The 13,021-nt window shown below is 41.4% G+C and overlaps 2 protein-coding genes across 2 annotated transcripts; both read left to right on the top strand.

Annotated features, from left to right (window-relative positions):
- The first annotated feature begins 1,602 nt into the window (after positions 1-1,602).
- LOC6584130 (glycine-rich cell wall structural protein) lies at positions 1,603-9,316 on the top strand. Its single transcript, XM_044008349.1, has 3 exons — positions 1,603-1,789; positions 1,851-2,492; positions 8,554-9,316. Exons 1-3 carry the CDS (start codon positions 1,784-1,786, stop codon positions 9,082-9,084), a joined length of 1,179 nt encoding a protein of 392 aa, XP_043864284.1. The 5' UTR covers positions 1,603-1,783; the 3' UTR covers positions 9,085-9,316.
- A 1,799-nt stretch (positions 9,317-11,115) lies between these two features.
- LOC122757603 (loricrin) lies at positions 11,116-11,998 on the top strand. Its single transcript, XM_044010270.1, has one exon. The coding sequence runs from the start codon at positions 11,202-11,204 to the stop codon at positions 11,889-11,891; it is 690 nt and encodes a 229-aa protein (XP_043866205.1). The 5' UTR covers positions 11,116-11,201; the 3' UTR covers positions 11,892-11,998.
- Positions 11,999-13,021: the final 1,023 nt, after the last annotated feature.

Genomic DNA, 13,021 nt, shown 5'->3' with positions numbered 1-13,021 from the left:
AGTATGATTAGAGGTTGAGGCAGCTGGTTATAGAGTTTGTTACCGCGCTTATCCAAAAACCCGGAGCTACTTGAAAGCTGTCACGGCTTCAACTTATATAACAAGAGCAACAGTATTTGCCAACATTTGCAGTTGTTTGGAATATTTCGGGAAGTTTTTAGCATATTGTTGCATCATCCAAGCTCTTCAATTACATGTGTCTGAGCTCACTTTCAAAAAAAAATGTAACATAAAAAAAAGATCAACAAAAACAAAAACCCAATCTGAAGAAGGAATGGAAAGGGAAAAACTCGCACTGTTGGCAGCTCTGCTGTTTATCCTCGGCCCACGCGGCGCATGCGCAATGCGAAATGCGCAATTCAGCAGCCATAACTTTCAACTGCAGGCTCGGCGTCCAGTCGGCGTGGCTTTTAAGCCAAGCAGCGCGCTAGATTACGCAAAGCGAGCCGCAGGCAAATTGCCGTCTAATTGCCGTCTTTTGGCCAACAATTAATTTTTATTTTTCTGTGTCTCTCTTCACTTAATTTGTCTTCGAACTTTTAATTAAAGGCACCACACACACACACACAGACAGACACACGGCGCTGCCAAGCCACGCGGCACTGGCAGGCGCTCGGCTAGAATCGAGCGATAAGCATTACAGCACAAAGCAAAACCAAAGCGGAATCGATGCCCTTCTGCAGGGAGTACATCAGCTATGGTGTGAGATAAGCTGCTGAGGAAGGGTGAGCTGGTGAAGAAAGAGGGAGGCCAAGGAGAAGAAGGAAGGGCAAAGCTAAAAAGAAGGAGAGAGAGGGAAACGATTGCGGAGAAGGAGACGAAGACGGGGAGAGAGGCAGAGACAGAGACTGGTGTACGAAGTCGAAATCGAAGTCAAAATCGAAATCGAAGTCGAAGTCAAAATCAAAGTCGAAATCAAAGTCGAAGTCGAAGTCAAAATCGAAGTCGAAGTGGAAGTCGAAATCGAAGTCGAAGTCGAAATCGAAGTCAAAGTCGAAATCGAGGTCGAAATCGAAATCGAAGTCGAAATCGAAGTCAAAATCGAAATCGAAGTCAAAATCGAAATCGAAGTCGAAGTCGAAATCGAAGTCGAAATCGAAGTCCAAATCGAAGACGAAGTCAAAGTCGAAGTCGACGTCCAAGTCGAAATCGGAGTCGAAGTCTAAACGAATTTTAATCATATGGGAATTTGGAATAAATGGAATAGAGATCTTCCTTTGCAGGTAAAGGAATAAAAATAAAAAATATAAGAAAAAATATTTGATTAGTTTGTACAGCAATTAATATAAATATATTTTCTTACTTAATAAAAACATGGCTCACATATGCAAATTTTCAGAAGAATATTAGAACTCATTCACAAAGTTATATTTTCACTACACATACTTATGTATTTAAATTTTATCAACTGTGATATTTTAGCAGCGTATTTGATGTGCGGCACTATAAACTAAATTTCTTATTGTTTTTCTTCTTCTATTTGATTTTTATTTTTAGTTAATTTTTTTTTTTTCTTGGTTTAGTTTTTAGTTATGTTTTAAGTTTTGATATTTTTGTTTTCTTCTTTCAATTAATTTGAGTATTTCGTTGTTTCTTTGTTTATTTTTTCCCCTATGTGTTTTCCATTAGAAGTCGAAGATCATTAGCAATATTGAACGGAATTTTCAGCTATAAATTGTGCTGCCTGCCAGCCAAGAAGCATCACAAGCTTTTGGAGCAGCGCACCGAGAGCTACTGAAACAACAACAAACCAACTGCAAAATCAAAGCATTCTATTATCAACATGAAGGTAAAAGGATTTCTTGAAAGGACTCTGCCTGGGGCTGGCCGACTAACGTTTCCATTTTCAGGTCTTTGTCTGCTTGCTAGCCACCTTGGCTCTGGCTAATGCCGGACAACGCGGAGGTGCAGGTGGCGGTGGCTATCTGCCAGGCGGAGGACACGGTGGCGGCGGCGGCGGCGGTGGTGGCTTCAGGAATGGCGCCGGACTCATTTCGCATGTGTCGCAGTCTCACGGCAACACAAAGGTGCACATTGGTGGTGCTGGAGGTGGAGCTGGAGGCCATGGTGGCGCCGGAGCCTATGGCGGCGGCGGCGGCGGTGGTGGTGGCTGGCAGGGTGCCGGTGCTAGTGCTGGTGCTGGTGCTGGCGGCTGGCAGGGAGCCGGTGCTGGCGGTGGACGCGGCGGCTATGGTGCTGGCGGCGCAGGAGCCGGCGGCTGGCAAGGAGCAGGTGCTGGTGGCGGACGCGGCGGCGGCGGCGGCGGCTATGGCGGTGGTGCAGGTGCTGGTGGCTGGCAGGGAGCAGGTGCTGGTGGCGGACGCGGCGGCGGCTATGGCGGTGGTGCTGGTGCTGGTGGCTGGCAAGGTGGTGCTGGAGGTGGCGGTGGCAATGCCTGGGGCAATCCAGCCTCTTTCGACTATTCTGTGAACCATGGCGCTAGCTCCTCCGTCGGTGGCGGCTCTCGCGGTGGAGCTGGCTGGTGGAACGATTAAGAATACTCGCACTGAAAAACTAATTGGATAACCGAAACGAATAAATAATTGCTTAACTCTCATCGAAAAAAATGCATTTGAATTGAAAAGAGTTGCCAGATCTTTAATATTGGCTGAGTAGCTTTTATTGTACTTAAAGCTTTTGCCATCTGGCAGCAGAGCTCTACAAAAGCAATGTCTTGAGCTGAGCTTAGCTTCTGCCGCTAGCTAACGCTAGGGGGCGCCATAGATGAGCAAGTTCGTTGCTTAAGTCTTTTGTGTCTTACAGTTCAATGATCTTGTTAGCTGCAGAGTGCGCTCGATTCAGGTAGTACGTGAACTGGCCGGTAGAGGGCGCCCCACGTGTCGCCATGTCTTTAACTGCAGATGGCGCCAGTGGCTAAGCCGGCAAGTTCGTTGCTCAAGTCTTTCGTTTAAGGTAAAAACCTGTTCGCTTAACCATCTCGCGCTACTTGTGCCGCATTCAGGCCGGGTTAATGAAGTTCAATGTCAGAGCGCGTCGCTTCGTTGTGGAAAGCGAAAGTTGAGCTCCGGCCTGGACGAGCCCCAGTCCCAACGGTATCCATGGCGCGACAGTTCAGTGTCACGCGGCAAGGATAAACCTAAGCTGCCATCGCATGCGCCGGCCCAGCAGGCTGCATTCTATTGCAGTCGATTGTCGAGCTGGTGCATTTGGATAGCAAAGCAACTAGCAATCAATTCGCTTTGTTTGCTGTTGCTTTTGCTTGCCTTTGTTTGCATTTCTTGTTGATTTATTGCCATCTCCACTCCACGTGTGTATAAATTTGACTTTGCTTTTTGCCTTTTTGATTTTTAGCTTCCGCCGTTTGCTTTTGTTTGATTCGTTTTGCCTTTTGTATTTGCTTGATATTGAATTACCAGTATACCTGTCTGCGTGTGTGTGTGTATGAGTGTGTGTGTGTGTTTGTTTGTTTCTTTGTGGTCTACTACTGTATGGTCAAAGGCAATGCTTGGCTATCTTGGCGTCATCTTGTCTCACATGAAACGTGCCCAGAACCTTGGCCATTAGCCACAGCCACTCGAATGGCTTTTTGCATTTTGTGCATAAGCCCACAAAATAATTACATAAGTAAATACACACAGACTGCTGTTGATTTTGAATTGTATTTTTATTGTTTAATTTATTTTCCACCCAGTTTGTGTATTTGCATTTGATGTGTTTTGGTGCTGTTCAACTGGTTTGCTAGCAGCCAGCAAATATTTGCCGCATTGCATGTCTATCTCAAACACCGAGTAAGCTTTACATGACGGCATTGAGTGATGACCAATTATTTCGTAATTTATGTAGCAAACAATAAATAAAAATTGGTTAATGAAGAATACATACGATTTAAAGCGGCCAAGTTCAAGGACATTTTATGTAGAAGTTCTTTGCGCAGAATATGTATGTTAATGAAAATCGAAAAAAAAAAAAAATATTTTTTTATTTTATTTTTATGTTTACTAATATTAAATTGACAAAATGAAAATAAATTTTTTTAATTTTATTTATTTATTTATTTACTTATTTATTTATTTTTGAGTAATGAGGAATTTAAACCTGACCTTCACACTTTTTAGATCTGAGTTAATTATTTAATATCTATATAAAATGTATCTATTTATCTTAGAATCTTATAGCTATACGACATTTGGTATTTATTTTTTTTTACTACATACTAGCTTCATTGCTTAATCAAAGTCTTTATGCCCTTCTCCCAGCTACCGAGTTGGCTCTGTAACTGTTTCAAAACAGAATTATTCTAATGAACCTGACTGCAATTAAGGCCTCATATTTATGGGCCAGCGCTGCCTTTATTCTATTTCAGCTATTTCAATTTATATGTTTTGCATTCCCATCAATTAGCATTTTTACATATATGTATGTATATGCCCATACATGCACACACATTCAAATATATAGATTTGCAAATATGGATAGTTATTTATGTGTACGTAATTGCTCTGGGAAGCTTTAGCTTGACAATCGTTTATGCAAATCGATTACAGCGAAGAGTGCTTTGCACACATATATATGCATTAGAGTACACACACATATACACAATCTATGAATTCACATAGGAATGGCTTGCTTAAGTGCGAGCAGAATTTATAATATATGCCGCACGGCTGCATTAGGTTTAATTATTACTATGCGCCAGCTATAGTTTATGAGTGTCATCAATTCCGCAACCCTATAATGACAATGCTGGGTACTTGGCGAGGGTGGATCGAAAACTAACTGAATGCAATGCTAGTAATGAACTCTGAAGTAGAAATACATTAGCTTTAGATAAAATGACGTGGATATGATGTGAAAATGCGGAAATCATAACGGAAATCTCGAATTGAGCAAATTGAGATATTAGTATTGAGTAGTTTTTAGTATATTGTAGCAGTAAATAGTAGGGGAGAGTAGAAGTATAGTCGACTACTATTAACAGTAGTAATATTAGTATAGTATAGTGGAAGTAGTAGTATATATATAGAATAGTAGTAGCAAATAGTAGTAGTAGTAGTTAGTAATAGTAATACATAATAGAGTATAGGAGAAGTAGTAGATAGTAGTAGTATTTAGATGGGATAGTAGTAGTATATTTTAATAAGAGTAGTAGTAAATAGTAGTAGATAGTAATCTATTACTATTTATTTATTAATCAATAATATGATATAGTCGTAGTAGATAGTAGTGGTATACTGATAGTTTGTATAATAGTAGTAGTATGTGGATAGTATAGTATAGTATAGTATAGGAATAGTAGTAGTAATATATAGATATTGTAGTATAGTGTAGTTGTAGTAGTAGTAGTAGATAGTGTAGTATATTGGTAGTATTTAGTTAAGTATAGTAGTATGGTAGTATTGTAAAGTATTACAATATACAATAGCATATTACTATAAGGCATAGAGTAGGTACTAGAGCATAATAGTATACTTTAATAGTAATATAAAAATATTAGTAGTGCTATATAGTAGTATAGTATGAGTCATATAATGATATTTTGTGTATATAATTTATTTGTTGACAAACTTTAGATATACTGTGGGTAAAAGAGAAGAATAATAATAACATTAGCTTAAGAAAGTAATTTACTGAAATAATTATTCCTTAATATCCCTCTCTCTCGGTCTCACTCACACTCTCTCACACACATCCTGTAGCTAAATCCTTATCATTGCCAAGCCTAGACAGCTTGATATGAACCAATTAAACGGCCCTCTCTCACATAGGTTTGTGACGCCGAGACCACTACCAAAAAAACAAAAACAAAAGATGAAAAGATGAGAAGATGACTTCATAAACTGCAAGTTTGCATTCACTTTTATGCATTTGTGCATTTGGCCAGTAATGTTATACGAGTTAGTGCATAATTAAATATGATAATTTGATGAAAGCCTTCGAATTGAAGGCGATGCGATGGGAACTACTTTTTACGATATCTGTAGCGGCTGCGGCTGTAATGGAAGTGTAGTTCCATTGTAACGAAACGTGTTACGCGCCAGCCGAACGAATCTATCTCCATCTGTAGGTCGATCTAATGAACGTGCTGAAATAACAAAGGCACATGACTTTTTTTCTCTTAATTTTTGACCCGTGAGGCCCCAAAAAAAAAAAAAAAAAAAAAAAAAAAAAACAAACGAAAAACAGGTTAAGAATATTGCTGAATACAAGGCGAAACAACTAAGCATCGAAAGAAAAATAAAGTATATACTATATACAGATGTGTGAATATATAATGTGACCTTAGATACAGATCGTAAGGCAAGCGAGATTTGTTTCAGTTTTAGCCAAGATGTTGTGCAACGCAAAATAATAAACATCATAGCTTTTTTTTTTTTGTACTTAGCTATAATCACATTTTATAAATCATTTGCAATTCACTTTAACAACTTTAATTAATACTATAAGGAATATATATAGTTTTAGTGCTCATAAAACTCGAGTTATCAGTCCATTGCGGATGCTTCGTATAGCCTTAAATTAGCTGGAAATTATCATATAAGTGCTATTATATTTTTATTTATTTTATAGGAATACATATATCGTATAGCTGTTAATAGAAGAAGTTCCGTTATTGTATTACTCTTTCTACACATAATTAACTTTATTATTAGTATTTTTTTTTTCACAATTTGAATGTGAATAAATTAAGCTAAGCTAAAGACAAAAAAAAAAAAAAAAAAGTTTGATGAATAATATTTAGTCTTTTTGTTATTGTAATATTTGAGCAAAAAGGAAAAAAACATATCAATCATAGGAAATAAGGAATTATTCTATAGCTGACCTTAAGAGTCGCCTAATTGGCATATATCAAATGCGAACTGAAGATTTCCTTAATCGATATGGCTAATGAATCAATTGTTACAGCAGACACGCAGCATTTATATATATATATCTCTAAAAATATATGTATACATATTTATAGAATTATTAAATATAGCTAGTTGTTGTTGTTGTATTAAACACCCCCCATAGAAGCGTAGCTTATCATAAATATTCTGTAAGCTTGAAAGTGCATTGAACTTGGCAAGCTGTCGGTCTCTATAAGCAAAGTACATAGGCCTCGATATGTATGTATATATTATATATATATATACATATATATGTATGTGTCTATATCTATGCATATACACTGACAAGTCAATTGACTATGCAAATATGTGCCAAAACATTGACAGCGCCTAAACGTGGAGCATGAGCTTGTCCAAGAACCGGTTCTGGATTGCGCCTATTTTTAAACGATGATGCTGATGGGAACGTTCTGACAGTGGGTCAAGCCTAGGCCGATACTAACTGTAGCTACTCGCTTCCTGATTACTTGATCTAGCGTTACAGTTTTGTCGTTTCGCCAGCTTCTATATGCCCGCTGGCAGACCTTGATTTGCAAATGAGCAGAACAACGGCCGAGCCGCAGAGCCAAAGAGCTGACAAGCTGAAGAGCTGAAGAGCTGAAGTCTAGTGCTTGAGTGGCCTGTCAAAATATCATTTATCAATTGTGCAAGCTCTCAGCTCAGCTTGACAAACTGTCCGTTGCTTGTTGATACTCTGTTTTAGGTCTTACCGTCCTCATGCGATCAAACGGCGTTAATTTGTTTGATTTGTGGCCCAAGCTCGATGCTAACTAATATTTGAGCATATAACGAACATGCGAGGAATTGATTAATGACCGATATATACTCTCTGGCAAGAGTGTATGTCATCTAGACTACTCCTCTTATTTATTAGAAATACTTATTATATAGAGAAATCTTTGTTTGTATTTGTTCTCTTTGTAAAGTTAGCTTAAGCTGCGATTTGTTTAATAAAATATGCAATTATTTAATATTAAACATTTATACATATTTTAAATCAAAATTCATTTTTCTGCTCGACTTTGATTGCCCTTAAAGCATGCACATAATAAAGCATACCCAGCGCTTATTCGCTGATTCCAGGGTATTCACAATGACCAAGTCCAAGTCGCGCATGCGTAAAGATTTGCATAGTTATCGGAGACAATCGGCAAACAAAGGCCCGTCGGCAGCTGCTCAATATATCTTCAGCATCGTCGCACACATACAGACATAAATGTGGGTTATTAATTCTTTTAATTGCTTAAACGATCAAAGGCAACTAATTGCTGAAGTCAAGCTCGTGGCACGAGCATTCGTGAGTTCAACTGCAGCAACAACAACAGCATCAGCTTCAGCCTCATTAACTGGAATGAGAAACCTATAACCAAATCTTAAGAGTTCATCTCTGTTTGATCAGTTTGTGCGCTCGATTGTCGTGCTCGTGTCTCTGCTGCTCTCACGCGCCCATCTCTACGCATCGGCACTTGCTCTATCTACACCCTGTGAGGTTGAATCTATTGCTGATGCTGGGCATTGAAAAGCGTGCTATTGATTTATTCATGCTTTGCGATACTCGTATTTTGGTTTGGAGTATTGATTCCGTGCACGTTTTTTGGTATAAATGCGTGTGGGCATCATGGCTGTAGAAGTAGTCAACGCTTCTGTTTGTCTTGAGCACCATATCCAAATCGAAATTCAGATCGTCTTCGAGATCCGAGCTTAGAGCAAAATGAAACCGTTCGCATGCATCTTTGTTATCCTTGTTGCCCTGCTGGCCGGCAGCCAGGCCACGTTCGATAGTCTCCTTGGCGGCGGCGGCGGCGGTGGCGGCGGCGGCAACATCAATGGCGCTGGTGGTGCTGGCGGCATTGTCCAGCTGCTGCAGAGCAAACTGGGCAGTCTTGGCGGCGGTCTAGGCGGCGGTCTTGGCGGTGGTCAGAGCGGAGGACTTGGCGGTGGACTTGGTGGTGGACTTGGCGGTGGACTCGCCAGCAAGCTTGGTGGCGGCGGCGGCGCTGTTGGTGGTGGCTACTCTGGCGCACGTTCCGGCGGTTACTCTGCGGGCCCATCCCGCGCCTACTCAGCTGGCCCATCCCGCTCCTACTCAGCTCCATCCAAGGTCATCGTCCTGGAGGTGATCAACCAGGCACAGAGCGGCGGTCATGGCGGCTACTCCAGCGGCGGTGGCTATGGTGGCTACTCGGGCAGCTACGCTCGCTCCTCCGGTGGTTCAGGCTGGAACAAGGGCTGGTAAACGGCCTCAGGCTCAAGTTCAAACAGGGAGTTTGGCTAGCATCTGCAATGTTTTCCAATTATTTCTAAGTTCCAAATTTTTTTTTTTTTTTTTTTTTGTTTATTAAATGATTTTATATGTTAAAAATTACAAACTTTTGTTGCTAATCTTAAGCTGAATACAAACAGAGAAATATGAATTGATATTGACGGCTTTTTAATGAGGCATCGCCGCCTAAAACTGGTTGGGAACGGCTTCCTGATTGACCCATTGTCCAAAAAGGTGAGCTCATGGCAGAGGCAACTGCCGGCTGCCGGCTGACGGGTAGAGGCCGTCTTGACTGAATTGCCCACACTTGATTGGCATCAATTGCAATTGAGGGGGCCACTAATGCGACATTTATAGTCAGCCGTCAATTGGCCCAAAAGCGCAGACAATTCAGCCATTTAGCCCAGTTGGGCTCCGTTGCTGCTGCAATCGGTCGACAGTTAAACGCTTTGTTACGGAATTCGCAGTTCGAGGCAATTGATTGATTGCCGGCCATTGATAGATCGGCTAAATTGGCAACGAAATCGATGGCACAAAGCACCGATTTTGATTTAATGCCGCCCATGAAAATTCACAAATCTCCTACCGCAAAGCAACGACAAACACGGACAAAGAGTCAACAGGTTCAGCTTCGGCTTTGCATTTGTATTCATCTGATCAACTGGGGGCAGTCGCAGTCGCAGCAGCAGCAGCAGCAGCAGCAGCAGCAGCAGCAGCAGCGTCAGTTAACAATCTTTACCATCAGTTGGCAGAGTTGTCCATTAGGTATGCGCCGAGAGTATACCCTGTAGAAATGTGAATTAGACTCTGACTATGTCCACTCGGCAGCAACTTATCTATTTTACCTATTTCACAGACCAACTCAGCTGAAATTTGAAAATTTTCATAGTCAGCTTAAAATTTGTATTTTATTTTAATTTTATTTAGATTTCTTGTTTATGTTTATTATTTATTATTTATTATTTATTATTTATTATTTATTATTTATTATTTATTATTTATTATTTATTATTTATTATTTATTATTTATTATTTATTATTTATTATTTATTATTTATTATTTATTATTTATTATTTATTATTTATTATTTATTTTTTCTTATTTATTATTTATTATTTATTATTTATTATTTGTTTATTATGTATTTTTTATTATTTATTTATTATTATTATATTATTTTACAAATATTTTTGCAATTAAATGGAGCTAACCTGTCACTCAACTTCAAAATACAGAAATCTTAAAGCTGACTAAGAAAATATTCAAATTTCGTTATCTTTGCCCTGGCAAATTCATTGTATAATTCATAGCACTTAATATTGATGGCCTGAGTGATTGATCGCTGTGCCGTTGACCCGATTTTACAGTCTGACACGAAACTGTTGCAAACTGTGTGGCAACAGCAGCAGCAGAGAACAGTAGCAGCAGCAGCAGCAGCAGCAGCACGTGTGCAGCCAGCGGCTGGCTCATTGATTATGAGAGCTAGAGAGCTCAGCTGTGCTCGGTTAATGGCAGCCACAAAGAATGGGCCGTCTGTCAATCGATTTGCCCCCAAAGAGTTGTTACATAAAAATGGCGCGCCAATAAATCGATGCTGGCTGGCTATTTGTCAGCGCTGGCCTGGCCAGAATCTAGAGTCTGGGCTGCGTCAGGTGGAAGGTTTGGGGCGGGGCGCTGCCAGCAACAATAGATGGCCGCAAAGTGTACGAAATTGAAAGTTGGCATAATGAGGGCCGACTGCACAGAGCTCCAAGAACGGAGCGAGCGCCAGATTTGGCAATTACAGCTGATTACACTGCAGCGACGTCGCTGTCGACAACAACAACAGCAGCAGCAGCAACAGCAAGAATAGCAACAGCTGCAGCGGCGTTGACGAGGCGACGGCAACAACAGCAACAGCATCTGCACTGCTGCTGGCGGTTAGAATCTTAGATGCGCTGCACTCGGCTGGCTGTATAAATAGCCGTGAGTGCGCCCAGTTGTAAATTAGTTAGTGCACAGCAGCAACATCAGCAGCAACAGCAACAGCAACAGCAACATCGGACAGCAGCAACAACAATAGACAGCAACAACAACATCTCTCGCATAGATGCAGTCAATACGTCGCTTGGTTCTTGTCGGCCTCTTGGCCGTACTGAGCGTCTGCGCCTTTGCTAAGCCACATGGCTGGAGCAGTGGAGGCGGCGGTGGCAGCGGCTGGTCATCGGGTGGTGGCGGCGGCAGTGGCTGGCCTAGTGGTGGCGGCGGCGGTGGCTGGAAGAGCGGCGGTGGCTCCTCTGGCTGGTCGTCGGGTGGTGGTGGAGGCGGTGGCTGGCCTAGTGGAGGCGGCGGCGGTGGCTGGAAAAGCGGCGGTGGCTCCTCTGGCTGGTCATCCGGTGGCGGCTCCTCTGGCTGGCCCAGCAAGATAAGCATCAGTGCCTGGCCGTCCAGCGGCGGTGGTGGTAGCAGCGGTTGGTCCTCTGGCGGAGGCGGCGGTGGCTGGAAGAGCGGTGGAGGCGGCGGCGGTGGTGGCTGGAAGCTGAGCTCCGGCGGCGGCGGCGGCGGCTTGGGCGCTGGTTGGTCTAGCGCCTTGTCTAGCCTCTCTGGCTGGAAATCTCAAGCGTTGTCTGGTCTCAGCAGCGGCTGGAAGTCTGGCGGCGGTGGTGGTGGCGGCTGGAAGTCTGGTGGAGGCGGCGGCGGTGGCTGGAAAAGCGGCGGAGGCGGTGGTGGCTGGAAGAGCGGCGGTGGCGGTGGCAGTGGCTGGTCCTCCGGCGGTTCAAGCGGCGGCTGGAGCTGGTAGAAATCCGTCCATAACAAATCACTGAGGCGACACTAAAAAGAATCTACAACTGTACATAAAAAAAACAATCTCTACTGCTTTATCTAGCAACTTTTTTTTTTATTTTTTATATCTCAATAAATATATATGATAATCTAAAAAATGTGAACATTTACGGGAAAAGCCAAGTGAAGGCAACATCAAATAATGAATTGGAAGTTAAGAGTTGGAGAAGACAGGGAGAAAAAAAAAAGGGGGAGAGAGAAAGAAAGAGAGAAATAAGATAGAGAGCGCGAAAAAGAGAGAGAGAGAGAGGGAGAGAGAGCAAGTTCAAGGAAAATCAAACTCGAATTTATTTATGCAAATAAAGTTCAAGTCGTGTATACCCCACATGAGAGCTATTTCCACATGAAAAGTTATCATGCATTTTATATTCATATCGGCTGCATCCTTTCCTCAATCGAGGGAAGGGAAATGCGTATATTGCTATTCAAATCATTTCAAACTATTTTGAAACTGCTGAAACTTGAGACTTGAAATTTACAATATAGACTCGTGTGTACCCTCAACTGAAAAAGTGCCAACAGTTGTCCAATATGTCTACTTACTACCTTGGCCAACAGGGGGCTATAAACTAAGTGGGCTAGCCAAGACTTAATATAGGCTATTTGAGCTCTATTTATGATTTTAAGTAATATGAAAGTAGGAGACAGCTAAACATTTTGGCAGCCTTCAGATGATCAGCTCATATTAAGATAATCCATACATTAATTCCAATTGCTTATGGATAACTTCTACAGAACGAGAATGTTTTATGATAATATTCAGCTATTGTAGTAGGTCTCATATGTTAGAATGAGCGAAAATAAAAATTTTCCTGCCTTTAGAACATATCATCATCATCTAAGAAAGGAAATTAGCTAATTCCAGCTGTTCAATAGTTGTTTTTTTTTTTTTAATCTATTTTATAGAGGCTTTGGAGTACTGCATATTGGATTCATTATGAGCTGATGCTGATCAATCTGGTCCAGTTTATCAACTAATCCAAAACAAAGACCTGCTGGCCTTTAGGGCATATACTACACCATCTAAGCTTTCGATGCCCATAGTGCTATATTTTCTATCCATGCCCAGCTAGGAAATCTTCAAAA

The sequence above is a fragment of the Drosophila mojavensis genome, unplaced genomic scaffold (genome assembly GCF_018153725.1).
Source record: "Drosophila mojavensis isolate 15081-1352.22 unplaced genomic scaffold, ASM1815372v1 contig_136, whole genome shotgun sequence".
Classification (NCBI taxonomy): domain Eukaryota; kingdom Metazoa; phylum Arthropoda; class Insecta; order Diptera; family Drosophilidae; genus Drosophila; species Drosophila mojavensis.
This window is presented reverse-complemented; position numbering and strand designations above follow the sequence as displayed.

Bases quoted from the DNA above. Each gene is read 5' to 3' on its own strand.
- LOC6584130 (XM_044008349.1), top strand. The intron at 2,493-8,553 runs TAAGAATACTCG...ATCCGAGCTTAG, and splicing joins GAGCTGGCTGGTGGAACGAT to AGCAAAATGAAACCGTTCGC.
- LOC122757603 (XM_044010270.1), top strand. From the start codon at position 11,202: ATGCAGTCAATACGTCGCTTGGTTCTTGTCGGCCTCTTGGCCGTACTG.